Source organism: Labeo rohita, chromosome 12 (genome assembly GCF_022985175.1).
Source record: "Labeo rohita strain BAU-BD-2019 chromosome 12, IGBB_LRoh.1.0, whole genome shotgun sequence".
In the NCBI taxonomy this organism is placed as follows: Eukaryota; Metazoa; Chordata; class Actinopteri; order Cypriniformes; family Cyprinidae; genus Labeo; species Labeo rohita.
In genome coordinates, this window is record NC_066880.1 from 12,270,579 (window position 1) to 12,290,702 (window position 20,124).

The 20,124-nt window shown below is 35.8% G+C and overlaps 2 protein-coding genes across 4 annotated transcripts; one reads left to right on the forward strand and one right to left on the reverse strand.

The window, feature by feature from the left end:
* Window positions 1-174: 174 nt before the first annotated feature.
* On the forward strand, window positions 175-7,729 carry cbx1b (chromobox homolog 1b (HP1 beta homolog Drosophila)). 2 transcript variants are annotated; one of them, XM_051125081.1, is made up of 6 exons: window positions 200-339; window positions 837-903; window positions 3,385-3,559; window positions 3,641-3,791; window positions 3,938-4,032; window positions 6,541-7,729. In XM_051125081.1, the coding sequence occupies exons 2-6, from the start codon at window positions 858-860 to the stop codon at window positions 6,683-6,685; spliced, it is 612 nt and encodes a 203-aa protein (XP_050981038.1). In that variant the 5' UTR covers window positions 200-339; window positions 837-857; the 3' UTR covers window positions 6,686-7,729. The 2 variants fall into 2 exon arrangements, with proteins under 2 accessions (XP_050981039.1, XP_050981038.1); XM_051125082.1 differs by lacking the exon at window positions 837-903 and having other exon boundaries at window positions 175-339.
* Window positions 7,730-10,350: 2,621 nt separating this feature from the next.
* Window positions 10,351-18,220, reverse strand: nfe2l1b (nfe2 like bZIP transcription factor 1b). Of its 2 annotated transcripts, XM_051124615.1 has the most exons (6): window positions 18,015-18,220; window positions 16,349-17,173; window positions 15,613-15,840; window positions 15,369-15,458; window positions 15,110-15,268; window positions 10,351-13,688 (listed from the first exon to the last, which is right to left on the reverse strand). In XM_051124615.1, the coding sequence occupies exons 2-6, from the start codon at window positions 16,898-16,900 to the stop codon at window positions 12,315-12,317; spliced, it is 2,403 nt and encodes an 800-aa protein (XP_050980572.1). In that variant the 5' UTR covers window positions 16,901-17,173; window positions 18,015-18,220; the 3' UTR covers window positions 10,351-12,314. The 2 variants fall into 2 exon arrangements, with proteins under 2 accessions (XP_050980572.1, XP_050980573.1); XM_051124616.1 differs by lacking the exon at window positions 15,613-15,840.
* Window positions 18,221-20,124: the final 1,904 nt, after the last annotated feature.

Sequence of the window (20,124 nt, forward strand, 5' to 3'; positions counted from 1 at the left end):
AGAGAACGTAATAAAAGTAGAGGAGGATTTCAATAGAGGAAGTAGTAGATATTAGGCTGTAAGACCGGTATTGCTTAACACCAGTCATAACTGCATCCTCCAACATATCTAATAAAGCAAAACCACTTTTATGATGAAAGCAACCATGGAGATAATTACACCGGAAGTCACCGTTTGTCTCATTTCTGATACGGAAGTGGGCGTGAATAGCAGCCACATTCAGCAGCAGCATCATCATCAGCACAGTAGACGTCTGTAATTAATCACTGCAACCTATTCATTTTGGATTTAGATACATGCAGATCAGCTTTATTTCATCTTTATCTCAGCGAGATACAAGTAAGTGCGTTTATTTCGGCGTGCCGCCGCTTTGCGTGCTCGTGCACAGAGTGTTTGTTGTGGTAAAATCGCAGCGATCAAACGTGCTGCGGCAAGGATGCAAGATGTTTAGACCACAGCAGACGTTGAATAGCGTGCTTGCGCTTTCTAAAACAACATGGAGAAACAAAATACAGTGAAGCAGTGGCGTCCTGCTCTGTCCATCCCATCATGCACAGCACGTGAAGCATGAAATGCGTTTATTCTGAATGGGTTTTGTCGCGCTCGCTGGCCTGCCGTCGCAAATGCATAACAGACAGTCCTAGTGTTTGTCATATTATGCATGCAGATGTGTAATACAGCTGCATACCATAGGTAAACCAACACACGTTCAGTTGCAATTTGTGTAAAATAAGTGTAGTGTGCTTACGAAATATTTGTGATCGTTGTATCTCATAATATATTTTGATTTGATTTGATTTATCCGTATTGATAAAGATTTCTCTATATATTTCCAGCTGTTAAGAGCCCTTGGAAATATGAGCCAAACGTCAGAGCCTTCAGCCGATGCTGCTGTGACTGAAGGTTTGGACTCTTTTTTTATTTATTTATTCACTTATTTATTAGTTTGCAATGGAAACAAACCAAATTCACCAAAAGCCATAGTTACAGTCATTATTTGCAGTAAAACCATAATAAATTCATGACATCTCATCCGAACATATAAGAAGCGTTCGTAATCATTTTGTTTAAAGGGATAGTACACCGTTATCAGTGCTGGGTAGATTACTTGCAAACTGTAGTTCGTTACATAATCTGTTAGATTACAGATTAGTTTTATTACTTTCTGATGTCTTTTAGATTACTTTTGATCTCCCTTTTTACATATATACACTACCGTTCAAAAGTTTGGAGTCAGTACATTTTTATTGTTTCTTTTTTTTTTTTTTTTAAGAAATTAATACTTTTATTCACCAAGGATGTATTAAGTTAATAATTAAAAGTTTATTAAAAGTTAATAATAAATAATTTACATTGTTATAAAATATTTATATTTTGAATAAACACTGTACTTTTTAAACTTGTTATTCATGAAAGAATCCTGAAAAAAAAAAATCGCAGGTTCCAAAAAATATTTGGCAGCACAACTGTTGATATTATCCAACACTGATCATTCTAATAATAAATCTGCATATTAGAATGATTTCTGAAGGATCATGTGACACTTAAGACTGGAGTAACAGCTGATAAAAATTCAGCTTTTCATCACAGGAATAAATTCTATTTTAAAGTATGTTAAAATAAAAAACATTATTTTATATTGTAAAAACATTTTGCAATATTACTGTTTTTTTCTATATTTTTAATCAAATAAATGCAGCCTTGATGAGCATAAGAGACTTCTTTAAAGACTATTAGTCTTACTGACCCCAAACTTTTGAATGGTAGTGTATATTTGAATGGGACTGTTTTGTACAAAATTTTGATATTAAAAAAAAAAAGAGAAATTATTAATTATTAACAAAATGAAGTGTATTGAACATCAGGGTTTACCAAACTGGGGTTTGTGAGCTGATGAAAAGCTTAATAATTGAAGAATCAAAATGTAAATTTAAAGAAATACTATTAGAAATAAATATTTAAAGCTGCATTACGTAACTTTTTTTTTGTTAAAAATTCTCCAAAGTACACTACCACTAAAGTTTTTAGACAGTAAGATTTTTAATATTTTTAAAAGAAGTCTCTTCTGCCCACCAAGTCTGCATTTATTTGAGTACAGCAAAAACTGTAAAATTTTGAACTATTTGTACTATTTAAAATAACTGTTTTCTATTTGAACTTTTTTTTAATTATTTATTTAATCTTGTGATTTCAAAGCTGAAATGTTAGCATCATTACTCCAGTCACACGATCCTTCAGAAATCATTCTAATATGCTGATTTGCTGCTCGAAAAACATTTATTATTATTATGATGATGTTGAAAACAGCTGAGTAGAATTTTTTCAGGTTTATTTGATGAATAGAAAGTTCAGAAGAACAGCATTTATCTGAAATAGAAATCTTTTGTAACATTATAAATGTCTTTATCATCACTTTTGATCAATTTAAAGCTTCCTTGCTAAATAGAAGTATTAATTTCTATAATTTATATCTAAAAGCTTTTTATTTCAGATAAATGCTGATCTTTGATTTTCTATATTCAGATAAAAAAAACCCTCAACTGTTAAAATTGATGAAAAATAAAAATTTTCACAACAGCAAATCAGCTTTTAGAATGATTTTAGATCAAATAAATGCAGGCTTGATAACAAAGCTGAAAATTCAGCTTTGATCACAGGAATAAATTACATTTTATATTCAGATAACAAGCAGTTAAAATAGTAAAAATATTTCACAATATTACTCCTTTTGCTGTATTTTAGATCAAATAAATGCAGGCTTGGTGAGCAGAAGAGACTTCTTTAAAAAAAAAAACAAAAAACTTTTGACTGGTAAACTTTTTACTTAAATTATTTTTATTATTTTAGGTCAAAGTAATGTGTGAATAATATGTAGTCATGTATTCCATACAAAAGTAATTAAAATCTTATAAGCTTTTTTTTTTAATGTAATTTTGTCTAATTACAAGTACGTTTTGGAGTCTGATTATGTAATCCAAATTACATGTAACTACCCAGCGCTGTGAAATTATTTATTCACACTCATGTTGTTTCAAACCCATATGGCTTATTTTCTTTTGTCAAACACAAAATGAGCTGTTATGAGGTTTGACAGCCTCCTTTATTTTTATTGTATGGAAAAATAATTAAAAAGTGAGTGTGATCAGCCTCTAACATTCTTCCTAACATCACATTTTGTGTAGATATAATTGAGTGAACTGTCCCTTTAATTTCAGTTTTTTTCTTTTTTATGGCAATAGTGGCCGGTATCAAGTTACCACTACCACTTTGTTGTAGAAATAACAACAGTAGTAACTGTGGTATTTTGACATAAACTGTGGTAAGTGGCTTACATCAACTTGTATGTTTATTTATGTATTTTCCACCCACCATTCATGTATCCAGCTCCAGTTTCTCAATCTGAAACCAAGCAATCAACAGCAGGGAAGAAACAAAACAAAAAGAAAGTGGAAGAAGTGGTGGAGGAAGAAGAAGAAGAGTATGTTGTGGAGAAGGTCCTGGATCGGCGCGTGGTGAAGGGAAGAGTGGAGTATCTCCTCAAGTGGAAAGGCTTTTCTGAGTGAGCAGCCGCAGTTAGATTTCAACTTGATTTTGTTTGAAAATCCTGGTGTTTATTTATTTATTCAAATATTTTCCTCAGCGAGGACAACACCTGGGAACCAGAGGAGAACCTAGACTGTCCCGACCTCATAGCAGAATTTCTTCAGTCACAGAAAACGGCTGAATCTGGAGGCAAGAGGCGGGCCGAGTCAGACGGCGATGGAAAGGAGACCAAAAAGCGCAAGGATGAGGTAAGAGCCATGAAGCTGTGAGGATCTGAGATGTCTACATCATTCCATGTCTATAAGCTGGTCAGGAAGTGTCTTTAAAACATTAGAAAACCAAAAGAACTTGAATGGGCTAAACAGTGTCTTACATGCCATCTCTCTTAATTTAGCCTGAGAAACTCAGAGGTTTTGCACGTGGTTTGGATCCTGAGAGGATTATTGGTGCTACAGACTCAAGTGGAGAACTCATGTTCCTCATGAAATGGTTTGTATGGAAATTGTTACCCGTAAGAAACAAAAAAGTATTGGCTTAGAGGGACAGTTCCTGAGCAGCAATAGGAGAGACTGGGGGCAATTGTAACACTCTAAATTTCTTCAAACCGCATCTGTTCAGTATAAGCTTTGTATCACTTTTTTTTATTTTTTATTTTTTTCCTTCCTTATGTTATATAATGTTTTGTCCCTTCAAACTGAAACTATTATCTGTCAGCTGGTTAAAAGTTTGGGGTCATTAACATTTATTTACACTGCCGTTCAAAAGTTTGTGATCAGTAAGATTTTTAATGTTTTTTTCTTCTTTTCTGCTCATCAAGGCTGCATTTATTTGTTGAAAATACAGTAAAAATACAGAAAAAACTGTAATATTGTGAAATATTGTTGCAATTTAAAATAGTGGTTTTCTATTTTAGTATACTTTAAAATTGAATTTATGTCTGTAATGCAAAGCTGAATTTTCAGCATCGTTATTCCAGTCTTTAGTCACGTGTTCCTCTAGAAATCAGACAAATATGCTGTTTTATTATTAATGTTGGAAACAGTTGTGCTGCTTTATATATATATATATATATATATATATAGATATAGATATAGATATATATAGATATATATTGATATATATAATATATATATATATATATATATTGATTTAATATTTATTTATTTCATATATAATATATATTTTTTTATTTTTTCAGGTTTCTTTGAATAAAATGTTACAAAGAACAGCATTTATTTACTGTTCAAAGTTTGGGGTCAGTAATTTTTTTTCTTTCTTTTTTTCTTCCTTTGTGATAGTAAAGAATTATGTTGTTAGAAATGATTTCTATTTTGAATAAATGCTGTTCCTTTAACTTTTTATTCATCAAAGAGTCCTGAAAAAAGTATCACAGGTTCCAAAAAATATTAAGCAGCACAACTGTTTCCAAAATGTATAATAAATCAGCATCTTAGAATGATTTCTAAAGGAATGTGTGACACTGAAGACTGGAGTAATGGCTGATGAAAATTCAGCTTTGCATCACAGAAATAATAAATAAAACGTATATTAACATAGAAAACTGTTATTTTAATTTGCAATAATATTTTAGACGTTTTTCTGTATTTTTAATCCTATAAATGGAACTTTGAGCATAAAAAAACATGAAAAATCATACCAATCCCAAACGTTCGAACAGCAGTGTATTTATTTATTTATTTATTTATTTTAAAGAAATTGATACTTTTTTCAGCTAGGATTACTTAAATGACAGTAAAGGCATTTGTAATGTTACAAAGCAGTACCATTTTAAATAAATGCTCATTTTCGAAACATTTTTAATACTGATAATAAAAGTTTCTTGAGCACCAAATCTGCATTTTAGAATCATTTCTGAAGAATCATGTGACATTTGAAGTAATGATGCTGAAAGTTCAGCTTTACCATCACTGGAACAAATTGCATATAGAAAAATATATATATATAAATGTTAAAATTAAAAAAAAAATTTAATGCTGTGTGCATAAGAGACTTCTTTTAAAAACGTTCAAAATTCTTAACAACCCCAAACTTTTGAACAGTAGTGTGTGTAGTTTTGGCAGATGCTTTTATTTAAAACAAGCCAGCGAAACATCTTATTTAAGGTGTACATGGTTTATGCGGTGTACTAATTTATGCTACTTGCTATATTTTTGATAGATTTCTGTAAAATGGTTTATTTTTCAAGTATTGCAATTGCCCCCATTCATGGTTAAAGGGTATTTCATCTAAAAAATGAAAATTCTGTCATTTACTCAACTTCGTGTTCTAGGGATGCAAAAGGATGTATAGTGGGAACTTTTTTGGAAATACTTTGTGTATGTGTGTCTGTGCAAAAGAAAATCATACAGTTTTGGAATTACAAGAGGATGAGTAAATAATGACAGAATATTCAATTTTGATGTGAATTATCCCTTGTAAGTGTGACCACATAGGACTCCATTCACGTCCATTCATACGCATGCGAATGCAAAAGAGTGGAAATGCAAGCTTCATCATCCTGGATACCAAAGTTCAAGTTTGGTGCACATTCATACAGCCAAAAAGACATTTGACCAAACATAACAGACTGATCTCATCTCGGCTCAGTACTAAGAATGCATACTTGCTGTATGATTTGCATCTTTTGAATTGATTATTTATTTATTAAAAACAAATGACATTATATCCTGTTGCCAAACTTTAGGACCAAATAAATTGGGCATGCTTAAAATGTAGTCATACCTTTGCAGTCACCTTCATAATGGGGACAATTGTAATGTTATAGACCAGCGGTATGACATTTTGATATTCTGATGTAGTTTTTTTTTTACATTATAAGAATATTGGTACTCTTATACCAAAAGATTGGTGAGTTGTGAGTTGAAGGAAAATGGAAATGTTACAATTGCCCTCGGTTTCCTCTACTGAAGAAATCCATCTCGGATGAGAAACAGCTGGCCGTTTGTTAATGTTTTCTTGTGTGTTTTTATACTTCAGGAAAAACTCTGATGAAGCTGATCTAGTACCAGCCAAGGAGGCGAATGTAAAGTGTCCACAAGTGGTCATCTCCTTTTACGAGGAACGTCTCACCTGGCATTCATACCCCACTGAAGAAGAAGAGAAGAAGGATGACAAAAACTAAACGACAACAACAAAAAAAAAAGATAAAAGGGACAGTCAATATCAGTCGTGGCCATTGATATGCTTATTTTGTTCTTTGTTTTCTTTTTTTAAAAGATGGCAAAGGAAAATTGCCATCTACGTAGGTTTCAGCGTATTTTAGTTTGGGCACCGTTGCCGTAGACGAAGCAAATAGACACTGCTGTATCAGTGTGCTTGACAGGTGACTTTGCACATTTAATGTACTCTTCATACATTGACGAAAACATTGAGATCATGTTTAAAATCATGCAACATGTTGAAGGAGAATCACAGAATCATGATACATGTGAAATAGTGTTCTTTACATGGTAGAAATGTTGAACATTTCCTCCCTACCCTGTGTAGATTACACCGTTTAGTCGTTCATACTGGGTCGGTTTCGTTTGATGCTGTAGCTGTCTCGAAAAACGTCCTGATGTATTCCACGATTCTTAATTTTATGTATATATACTAATGTTAAAATATTACTGCCTTAACAGATTATTAAGAAAATGACAATTTTATACATCTGTCAATGCAGGTGGTCATTGAATGCATGACTGTATCTAGGCCCATGGAAAAAGAGGTGTAAGATATAGGCCTTATTTAACGTTCGAAACTGGCTTTGATACGATTGGTTTTATAAAGACATGCCAGCAGCTGTTACTCTTCAGTGTTTGTTTGCCCATGACGTGTCTGGTCTCAGCATAGGTGCTATTTGTGAGTCGGCTCCATTGGATATTAACAGTCTTTCTTGACTTGGTTTGACATTTGTGTTTGTAAATATGTTTGCCATTTCCTAGCACATCGGTATCACTGTGTACAGTCAGCTGAAGTTCGGTTTTTACTTTGATACTCTTTGTCTTATTACTGTCACACAACAAAGTAGAACTGTAACATTTGTTCTCCTGTAGACGTTTAACGTATGTTTTTATGTTCTAGGCTTTAACGATTGTATGCTAGTTTTGTTTAACCATATTATTGCATATTATCAGAGCATTTGCCAATGAAATACCATTTTCAAAAAATAAAAACCTTTGTTGTATTTCTGTCAAAACTGATCATACTTATTTAAGCTTAATCTGAATAAGGTCAATACTTTTAATTTTGGTAAATTACATTTTCTATACATATATATATATATATATATATATATATATGTAATCGCCTTCCCTAATAATTTGCTAGTTAGCAAGTTTAGTGGCTAAATGCGGCTAAAGTAAACAGGCTCGTCACTCCACAGAGAGTAGAGAGGGGCGGGGCAAGCAGAGCTCATTTGCATTTAAAGCAGCTTTGACCAGAATAAGATGATTTTTGCAGAGCTGATTTTGACAAGGTAAAAAGGGTGTTGTTTTACACAACCATTGAGAATTTTTAACCAAAGTATATTATAGACTTTTCATTAAGACCCTAAAGAATCATATCAACTTGTGGAAAATGGGCATCCAATGACCCCGTTAAAATGGCCAAGAATCAGCAATCTCTACGTAATACTGACCGTACAGACCAAACTGCAAGTTGTAGAGACTTGATGGAATGGTTGTACTTTCACCACCTACAATGTGACCAAGGCTTGCCCCAATCGGCCTGATGGGGGCGCTACAGCGATCAAAAGTATGAAATCGTTCATACCTCCTAAACCGCTCATCGCACGCTCAAGCGTCATTGGAATCCTTTGCTCACGCTGGACAAAATTTCCAGGTATTTTAGATTTTTTTAAAAAAACCTATGTTTTTCGCCAGATCGGAACAAAACCAGTGCAGGAAGATTCTCCGGAGAGTGAATGTCAATAATTATCAAAAGAAGTTGAACTTTCGACTGTCGCAAAGGGTGCCAAAACATTTGAAAGGGTCAGGGCCACTTTTAGTAAATTGCCTAAAAGATGCACTATAAGAGGAAAAAAAAAACAACATAAAAACAGCTATAACTACTTTGGTCTTGGTCCAAAGTGACACAAGTGTCTACAAGGACATTTGCATTTCTCAAAAAACATGGCTGCCACTGGACGATGAAGTTTGAGCACCTATTAGACATGGAAAGTGGAGGGCCTGTTTGACTCACTGCCCTAAAGGTATGTGCGAATATTGATAGAAATCAGCCACTGAAGGGCGATATTGTATTTTTTTAAGGGCGTAAACGATTGTATATTGCATATTGTATTTTGTATATTTTTCACATATACATACGATATTCTCATTATACAATAGAACTCCTTATTCTGAACAACTTTGCCTCTAGAACCACTGCTGTCAAATCGTTTATCAAATGATTAGGATGATATAAAAAACATACTTTTGCAAACTAGTGTTTTACACTCAGTCTGGAAAAAAACAACTGCAGTACAATTCTCTGAACTCTCTAGGTCAATAATTATCAAAAGAATGTTAAAATTTACTCTTTGGTAAGCTATAACGGGGTTGTTTAGAAAAGGGGCCTGTCCAAATATACCCAAAAGCCTATAAAGCCTAAACAAAAACTCAAAACTTCACAAAACCTGCTGAGCACATGAAACATGTGATTCTAAACAAGCAGCAAGGTTTTAGGGATACTGGACCACAACTGGCCTATAACAGTCATAAATGTTAAAAAATATTATATTTCCATGGTACATTTCTTGGATTTGACAAAAGAATGCTTGATGCTGATTTTAGGGTTGCAAAATGATTAATCGTGATTAATCGAAATCAGTGTTTACATACTATATGCGTGTGTACTGTGTATATTTATTATGCATATATAAATATACACACGTATTTATTAAGGAAAAATATGTCAGATTTATATATATATTATTTTATAAATTATGTTTATATATATATATATATATATAAATTATAATTAAGTATAAATATATATATATATATATATATATATATATACAATACATACTATTTGAAAGTTTGGGGTCAGCAAGTTTTTTTTTTCTAAGTAATTACTTTTATTCAGCTGATCAAAAGTCACCATGAAGGCATTTAGAATATTACAAAGGATTTCTGTTTCAAATAAATGCTGTTCTTTAGAACATTATATTGATTGTATTCTCTTATAAAATATTTAACATTGATAAGAAATGTTTCTTGAGCATGTCTAAAGGATGTGACAGAAAAACTGATTAAAAAACTATAATAAAAAAAATCTATTTAAATTTCAATATTTTACATCATTATTATTTTACTGTTTTTGATTAAATAATTTAAGACATAGTGAGCATCACTGCTGTTTTTGATTAAATAATTCAAGACTTCAAGGCATTGAGAGACTTAAGAAGTGTTAAAAATTCTTAATGAGCCCAAACCTTTCAGAAGTAGTTTATATTTCAAGCATTAAATTAAAATAAGCAGTGAAAACTAGTTTATTTATATTATGTTCATTTATATTAACCTAGATTAATACTGTAAAAATTGCAATGTTTTTGAAAACAAAACACAGATCACCCATTAAGAGTTTCATTTTACCAGCAGCACACTGAAGCTGATACAAGCAAAAATTGAGCTCCGCCAGCAATAAAGACAACATAACTCATACTTATATAGCTATCAGGAGAATTTTTGCAATATTATCAAATCCTCTGACAGTTTTATTTTTTAATTCATTTTATTTTGCCATTCGTTTACAATCACAAAACCTCTCACTTTTTTATTTTTTTTTTAAAAAAGGAAAACCGAGGAAATGAAACAAATGTTTATTATAATTAATAAAAGAACAATTCCAGATTGCCAGCAAATCTCTCAACACAAATCATATAGGAATACTCTGAACAGGCAAATTCAAAGAAGGTGCAAAAACGCCTGGCTAAACCAAGCAATTAGGACAAGAGACATACAGAACACAAAAATATTTACAAACCGAACAAGACGAACAAAAACCAACAGTGCTTAATGGCAAGTAGTTATGACATTGTAAGAGGGATTCAAGGTGAATGAATCGCCCATCTTTTTTCATTATCTCTACACCAGCTACGCTATGTATTTGTAACCAGTAACATAAAGATTGTCTCTTTTCCATTTCTGAGACAATTACCATGTCTTGCATATTTATTCATGTCACACCAAAACGGACACTGACTGTGTCTCATGGTGCTATACGAACAGTGTAGATGGAAACGACAGAGACTGACAGAAGAGGATGAAAATGAACATGTAAATTAGACATTCACACCAGTGTTACTGTTTTTTTTTCTACCCATTCATTGATATGTCAGTGTATAAGGTCAGCTGTATCCTCAGGCTGCAGTAAAGCACGATCCAGTTGGTTATTGGCACAAGCTTAACTGCTTTATTTTGCCAGGAGACCATTCATGGCTTCACTCGATTAGCAATGAAGGTACTGAAAGTAGTGTATTGGGTAAACAAAAAAAAAAAAGAGAAAAAAAAAGTCAGGTTCACGTCACATCAAAGCTAAGACACTGACCCAGCTAATGAGAACTTGTAGTTTAAATGTAATGATGATCTATGCCTGCTACTAACTGTATATTCTGGTGAGAATTGTATTCCTTTTTCAAATGATACAACTGTAACAAAAGCTTCTTGTAATGCTCCTCCACTGCAACAGACAAAAGCCACCGGCGTAAGGCTAAACATCATGAACTTTAAAAGCAAATGACTCGGTTCGTTTCAATCCCAAGACTCACTCATATTATTCAGGAGCAAACTGTACTGATGCCACTCAGGTGTCCATGTCTGATGGCTTATTAAAAAGTTTATGCACATGGGAGAGAGTTACATTAAAAGCTGACAGGAAGGCCTGAGAGACCCTTTCCCCAGCAGAAGAGGAAAAAAGCTTATAGGCAAACTACAGTGTTGATTTACAGTGCTGAAAAGGGTACAGAAGCTGATTTATTAGTAATAATGCAGTGTTTCCATCCTCCAATGCTTTCATCAAGACAAAGCTAATTCAAACTCACTCTTTAGCGCTATTTGTTTCACCGTCCAAGTTCCTTGGCAAATGGCATTGACCCTCCAGAGAAGGACTAACGAACTTATTTTGTTCTTTTTCAAGTGAAAACGTGAATTTGGATCCACGGGGTGACCTGTATGATTCGTTATGGGAACAACGTGACGGCACAACACAACCTTTGGTTAGTATTGGCATGCCTGTAGTTTCTTTTGGCTTTGACTCTTTCTACCAACTCTCAGGGGCTCTTCCTCACCCACCAATGAAATCCCAGGGTAAGCACAAACACACAGCATGGGCTAATGCTGAAAACGTAACCAATTTTGCATCCTCTCGGTCAATGTCATCTTAGTATGGTGTATTGTCATCGACTACATTTTTGGGAGCGTTACCGAACAGTTCTTTCAATTAAGAACATTTTGTTGGTGTCCTCCGTGACCTCACGTTCTTGACAGTTCTTTCAGTTGGCATCTGAAAGTATCCCGCTCGCTCGCATCTTTCTGTACACCAATGAATAATCAGTACTACATAAAGCACGTCTGCTTTAATGCCGCTTTCAGGAGAAAACTTCTGAACCGAAAAGGAACAAAGAAAACCCAATGCAGGAAGAGTTATCAATGATGCAATTTTCATCTCCTGGCTAGGAACATTTCAAAGAAAAAGGCTTCCTTTGCCTTTCGAAATACTTTGTATGGTAGTGCCTTTGCGGAAAATAAAAGGGCAACAGTTGGAGTTCCTCACTTCTTTTTGTCCTTCTGCTTCTTGTCAGGCTTGTTGCTTTGTTCTGTGGTCATGTTACGAGGCATGAGGAGGACGCCGTCGGGCCCGTACTGTAGAAAGTACTCGCTGGCCGAGTAGGGTCTGCCTTCTTCGTCCCGCAGCTGTGCGAACAATTCCTGGGAAAGGCTTTGAACTTTCTGCTTCGTCTGTCTGATGCACTTACAGTATTCCATCTTCTGCTTCAGCAGCTGAGCCTTTTCACGTTGCAGGTCTTGCACACCCTGCTCGAGTTTGAGGATGGTGTCTAGCTTGCGTTTGCGGCAGTTCTGTGCCGCCATTTTGTTCTTTCCGCGACGGCGGATGTCACGAATGAGCGAGAGCTGGTCCTCGTTGAGATGGTGCTTGGCCAGAAGCTCGTTGAACTCCTCGACGGGGAGGTTAATGATCTTGTCATTGGAGAATGGAATGTCCATGGCTCTCGCCCTACGTTCATCACGGCTAGACTGCCTATCAATGCAGTCTTGTGGTGGCTGGAGCTTGGTCTGTTGCATTTGCTTGTCTCTGCCTTTCTTGCTGCAGGATGCAGACAGCTGAGAGCGCTCAGAGTAGGATGATGCCAGTGGTAGATTGTAGGTGTGGTTGTGATTGACACTTTCCAACTGCGGTATGCCGTGGAACTGAGATGGATCTTGGTAGCTCATGCGGCACAGCTTGCTATACTCTGGTTGGTAGCCGCCGACGGCTCCTTCCTCGGCTTCTGCTGTGGCCGCCTCCGAATCGGTGCTGTAGCCCACAGCGCCTTCCTCCGAGAACGTGGCAGAGGTGGATGAAGACGACGCGGCCGACGAGCAGGACGTCTCTGAGTTGCTAGGAGAGGCTGGGCTATGGCTGGAGTCCAGTGAAAGACCTGAGTCTGAATCCAGCTCATCCTCGAGCTGAGAAGCCTGGTCTTGGCTGAAACCCTCTTCCATTGCAAGGTCTAGAAGGCTGATTTCATCCAGCATGGACTCTTCCAGCAGGCTGGAAAATGGATCTGGCAGCACCGGAGTAGTGGTTAGGTTTGTAGTACTATTTAGAGGAGGTGGAAGAAAGAGTCCGGTTAAGTTAGTAGCTCCGAAGGTTGAATTAATGTTGGAGGAGTTGCTAGAAGAGAGCCTGACTAAGGTAGGCCGCTGAACATTGGTGGAATCCAGCTCGGGGTTGAAGAGTGTGGGAAAGTCTTGGCTGCAGCTGGGAAGCGAAGCCTGGTGGAGACTAACATCCTGGTTAATGAGAGTGGACCGTGGGAGCCCAAAACTTGCTATTGTGGTTGATTCGGTGGTGCTGGCATTGTTGTTATTGGGGTCGTTGTTCATGGTGACATTCACTGCAGTGTTGTTAACCTCCATGTCCTAAAAAAATGTAGAGTATTAGACGGGGTTTAGTGGTGTGATACTCATTAACACTGTCAAGTCTAACAAGTCTAATTAAAAGTATAAAATGCCAAGCCAAAGTCGTACAGTAAGACCAACATACAGTAAAACAACACAAAACCAGAAATCATATCATATCCCTACAGAATCCCATGATGCTGTATCAAGGTCAACTAAACTCTTGGACATTTATAGAGCAATGCAAGGTTAGTTTAGGTTTTACAATGTCATGTGGTTCTTTAAAAGCTTGGAGTAAAAAAACTAAGATGATGAAAATGCATGCACTCATGTATTCAAGGTTTAAGGAAAATGTGTTATTAATTTTTGCTCAATGGATACATCACATTTCTTACATTTAAAAAAAACTGGAAATGGTATAAAATTTAAAAGCATAATGACGTTTAATTTGACACTATTATAAACACTGTCACTAAGCCATAAATTACACTACCAGTCAAAAGGTTTTGAAAAGTACGATTTTTAATGTTTTTTAAAGAAGTCTCTTCTGCTCACTAAGCCTGCATTTATTTGATCCAAAATGTAAAATTTTGACATATTTTTATTATTTAAAATAACTGTTTTCTATTTGAATATATTTTAAAATGTAATTTATTCCTGTGATCAAAGCTACATTTTCAGCATCATTACTCCAGTCTTCAGTGTCGCATGACCCTTCAGAAATCATTCTAATATGCTAATTTACTGTTCAAGAAAAATTGTAATATTATTATCAATATTTAAAACAGTTGAAAACATTTTTTCTTAGGATTATTTGATGAATAGAAATATCAAAAGATCAGCATTTATCTGAAACAAAAAGCTTTTGTAACATTATACACTATACCATTCAAAAGCTTGGAGTCAGTATACATATATTTTTTGGGGGAAAGAAATTATAGATATTAATACTTTTATTTAACAAGGATGCTTTAAATTGATCAAAAGTGATCATAAAAACATTTATAATGTTTCAAATAAATAAATGCTGTTCTTCTGAACTTTTTATTCATGAAAGAAACCTGAAAAAAATCAACTCAGCTGATTTCAACATAATAATAAATGTTTTTGAGCAGCAAATCAGAATATTAGAAAGATTTCTAAAGGATCAGGACTGGAGTAATAATGCTAAAAATTCAGCTTTGAAATCACAGGAAATAAATTACATTTTTAAATATATTCAAATAGAAAACAGCTATTTTAAATAGCAAAAAAAATCTAAATTGTACTCTTTTTGCTGTACTTTGGATCAAATAAATGCAGGCTTGGTGAGCTAAAGAGGCTTCTTTAAAAAAAAAAAAAAAAAAACAACAACTTAAAAATCTCACTGTTCAAAACCCTAGACTGCTAGTGTATGTCTATATATGCCCTTCATTGACTTTGAATGCAATAAATGTACAAACCTGCAGTTCCATTATGGACATTATATCCTGCCACTGCTGCTCTAAATCTAGTGGTGTATCAGACTGTGACAGAGGGGTTTGAAGAGGGATCCCTTGTGATGTTGAAGGCGTTTCCTCGGTTGTATCTCTCAGCTGTGCGGTGGATCCAGTGGCCTGGAACTAAAATGAGAGCAAACAAAAAAATGTAAAATAACAGTCAAATATAAAAAAATATGCAAAGTTTTAATTCATAATATAGCACGAATATCACTGTCGCTACCTCTGGCTCTTCTCCAAATGGAAAGGTGGCCTCCAGAAGCCTCAGACATTCCTGCAGGGATAATGAAGTCTGAGCACCAAGACTGGTAAGCTAGAAAATACGACAAGAAAAGTCCATGTAATTCCAAGGCTGACTGAAATGCACTTGAGATCTACAGCTCACCAGGCTTTTTGAATAATCTAAAAGCATGATTAAACAAAACCTTGCTGTGCTCCTCACACCTTCCTGCAATCCTAGCACATACCTCCGCAGGTATGCTCTCTCCTGTCTCTCCATCAACATGAGTTAGGCTCTGCACTGCTTGGAGATTAAGTCCATTTCTCCAGCTTTCCTCTCTTCCACCTGCCTCTTCGTTCTCTTCATTAGGTTTATCAGCCTCACTCTCCTTCTGTCGACTGCTATAGTTAAATACTTCTCGGCCAGCACCAAGGTCAATATCCTGCCTCCATAGGATGTCTATGAGGTCAATGTCCTAGAAATATATTCATTAAAGGGGAGTGTCATAAAAGGTCTAGGATTACAGAGCATCATTAGATAATTACATTTAATGAGCGACATGATGCCAATTCGTCAGCTCTTATTTAGCTGTCCCAAGCATATTCTCACAAATATAAAACCTCTCCTCTCTCAGAAACCACAAGAGTAGATGACCTCCGCTACTAATATAATCTCTATTTGATTCAGTGCAGTATTTGTTCCACATGTCAAAGCTGTGACATTGCTAGAACATGTAATATTAACATTAACATTAGCACAACCATCTAGGTTTAAGAGATAGACAGCTCTACCGATGAGACCACACCCTGTCCAGCCACTATTGTAAGGCTCATAATGTAGAGTAAGAATACTACTAGCTCAACGCTCTTAATCTAATAGCTAGAGATAATAGCATAACACTGTTCTCTCTTTGAAGAAATCAAATATGAACCAATGTCAATCTAATTACAGTAGGCTAAGCTAAAAACACACAGCTACTGTACCTCTTTGGAGAGGTCGTCGCTGCTCTCTCTCTCCCCTTGCTCCTGACTGTCCTCAGGGGCCACGGCTCCTAGGCTGTCCTCTCCACTGAGGCTGTAAGTGGTCTCAGAAGCACCGCCAGCTCCTCTCATGGCCGAGGCTTCGGAGTTGTTCACGTCCTCCAGGCTGCCCCCATTGTCCAGGGCAATGCTGGGGCCGGACTGACTGGTTGCCGAAACCACAGTCTCAGGGTCACGATGTACCAGCCAGGCACTCAGCTCGGTGCTGGGCACGCGCAGATGATCCAGGGAGCGCACCTGGTTCAGAAGCCGACGAGTGGCAAAAAAATGGTCCAGGTCCACGCTTTTAGGATGGATGCCATAGCCGTCCAGGGTGTTACGGAGATTGTGGAACTGTGTCTGGGTGTAGGCCGAGCTTGGGCCCAGGATGATCTCACGGAATGGGGGGAGCTGATTGTTTAAATAAGTGTCCAGGTCCAGCCGTACCCCGATTAGACTCAGGAGGATAGTGAACTGAATAAGACCCTCTGTGAAGTACTTTTTCAAGTAAAGCATTTCTTTGCAAAGGAACAAAAAAGAAAAAAGGAACTAAAAAGCAAAAACAAAAAATGACACACAAACAACTGTCAAACCCAATTAAGGTTATAGTCAGCCTTGCATACGATAGAAAATCAAAAGCAGACACCAGATAAAAGGATGCTCGCTTGGTTTCACAGTCATGTGCTTCTAATAAAGGTGAAGATAAATCCTCTTTTGTTGTCTGTGCAGAAAGTTTTTTCACCCAAAGCTTATATATTTGTAAGCATGCACTTTCAAAGTTCGCCAAGCCTGCACAGAAAGAGAAGAAAAAATGAATCAAAATGTGACAATATCATTAACAATTAAATTACACATTTGTACAAAATTACAAAGCTTAAACAGCTAAAGAGCATCAAAGATGCTTGCATCATAACCTATTATAATACACAAAATAACTTTCAGCATTCTAACGTTGTATAGAAGCACATCAGATACTACACAAAAAGTGTTTGCAACACAACCTAATTATAATAACACACTGACAATTTGCAATCTTACTATGGAACTGTTATTATAAAACATTAATGACCTCCCACCACATACACCCACCTCACAATCACACCCACATCAATCCATCCATTCCTGTAACCCTCCAATAACCACAAGTACGCGACGAAATCCCGCATATTCGCCACCAATAAACTGCAGATGACATTCACTGCCTACTTTCATCTCCTCCCTCTTAAACCTCATCTAAAAACAATTTACTTGTCCAAGCACTGTGAAGTATTGACCTCTTACACTTCCGCTATCATGGACCAGCAGCCCGTTAGCAACAAGTGGCGCAACAGCCTCTGATTGGCTAAGATACCTGTCATTCATTTCTTCTCCGCGCTTCAGCCAATAAGGAGGCGGGCCCTGACGGGGTTCTACCGGGGACGTTGAATTACTAATAACAACTTTTATTAAATACTCAGTTCTTGTCAATTGGTTAAAACTAACCGTTCAAGACGGTTCCTTCAGTTCAAGCAAGCTGTCTTGTGCATTTGCAGCAGCCGCACTGACACACACTCCCACATTCGCAATTTCGAAAGCTATAGCTAACTTAGCCCGCTAGCATAGCATCAAAATAGTCCGTTTTCATACTTACTCAGCAAGAGTTTACTGATAAATGACTCCGAATGCTTCTATATGCATACACAGCCACTGTCATCAGTCACTTCCAACTAAGTACGCACTTATTCCCTTAGATCTCTATATGGTTGTCACTCCCCTCTTGCTTTGAATGGCCCACCATGACTTGCAGAATTTCCTCTTGCCGACAACTTGGCTGAAACTGAGGCGCTGAAACATGCTGCCACTGCGCACGCGTAGAATATTCTAGTGCACATACGGGATGAGATCATTCATCAAAATTCCCCGTTGTATACAATCCTATAAATACTACTATTTTTTAAAAAAACATATTTTAAAACTGGTATCTGTCCATTTAGCGTCTATTAGCTGTCCCTCCTTTGTTTTCCCTCCCTTTCGTTTCTTGGCAAATTTTTGCAATATTCTAAAGTGGTACCGTACTGAAAGCCACAAAATCATTGACAATCACTAAAACATTGACCAGAAATAATCTGATAACGAGAATTAATCAATCGTTCTTTATGCCAAAAAAAAAAAAATCATAGGGCTAGTTGTCATACTTTTTTCTTCAATGACTATTTTTAGCGTAGCATACGTTTATTTTAAGTCAGTTTTTCATTTCTACATGAAGTCTAGCTACAAAAAAGGACATCTCTGCCGACGTTTAGAAAAATACATATCGTTCGTTTATACATTTATAGACCTCACTGACTCTCAGTGTTAGGGGTAACGCATTACAAATAACGGGAGTTATACGTACTCAGATTACGTTCCCCCAAGTAACTAGTAAAGTAACGCATTACTTTTAGATTTTCAACTAAATATCTGCGTTACTTTTTCAGAAAAGTAACAGCACTTCCTTTATCCTGAGGCTTATTAATTCCACTTTTGGTGTGAAAGGGTTTTTACAGTTGCCTGAAATATAACTTTAGTTTTTTTTTGTTATTAAAAAAACAAATTATCAATTCCAGTCCAGGTGACAAAAAGTAACGTAAAAGTGACGTAACGCATTAGTTACTTTTTATGCAGTAACTCAATATTGTAATGCACTACTTTTAAAAGTAACTTTTCCCAACACTGCTCTTGTTTCTCCATGTGGAGTAAGCTTTTACAATTTCACCAGCCATTAATTAATATTACATAAAAAAAGTTATAGGCTTTTCATCAACATTTTAACAATAATGAAGCACGCAAAATAGCAATAAAAGCAACTTATGTTGCAGTAAATATTGTAATTAATTAATAGTATTAAATGATATCACATTGAACAACTTGACACAATAAAATACTTCATTATAAAGTGCGTTTAGTTAAAGCCTCTAGGTGGCGCTCAATAAACGTGTTTGACAGGCCAGAGGTCACTTGTGCTCTATAAAGGGTTGAAGTTCGTAATACCCTCCTCATAACATTATCTTTTGTGCTTGATTAATTTTGAATTACAGTTATTTTGATCTTTAAAGCTTTTTAATGGATATCTACATCAAACGTGTTTCTTTGTGTCAGATGCTTGCGTCAGTCAGCCTTGAGAGGCAGTGGGAAAAAAGAAATGAATGTCTCCAAGTTCTAACGTCTCTCTCCAGCTGACTTTCTCTTTGAGATATGCATTGAAAATTCAGGTTAAAAGAAAAAAATATATATAGATACACTGACAAGAGTAATATATAATAGCCCTGTTAGCACTGAGTTGCACTATAATTTCTTTTGAGGCCACATTGAATGCTCTTTGTTTGACCTCGTAAGACCAATGCCTTTTGACAAAAACAAACTGTTGTTTATAAAAATGTTGCTATGATGCATAAGTCAGGAGTTGCTGAGGAAAACATGAAAGCATAACAATTGATTACTGAAGAAAATCCTGGAAATGGAAATGTCATTTGAAGGCTGTAAACACCTATTACCATTCAAGACGTCAAGCTTGTATTTGGTTATCATTGGAACAGTCAGAAAACATTTCAGAGAATATCTTTGATCTAGAAAACACGTTTGATACTTGGAAATGAGCCTGTGTGACTGTATTTTACCTAAATAGTGTTACTGTTTCTTCCAGCACCTTATTAATCGATGTATTCGCATTTACTCATTGCAAGAAACATCCTTGTGTGAATGTAGGCTTCCAATAAAATTAA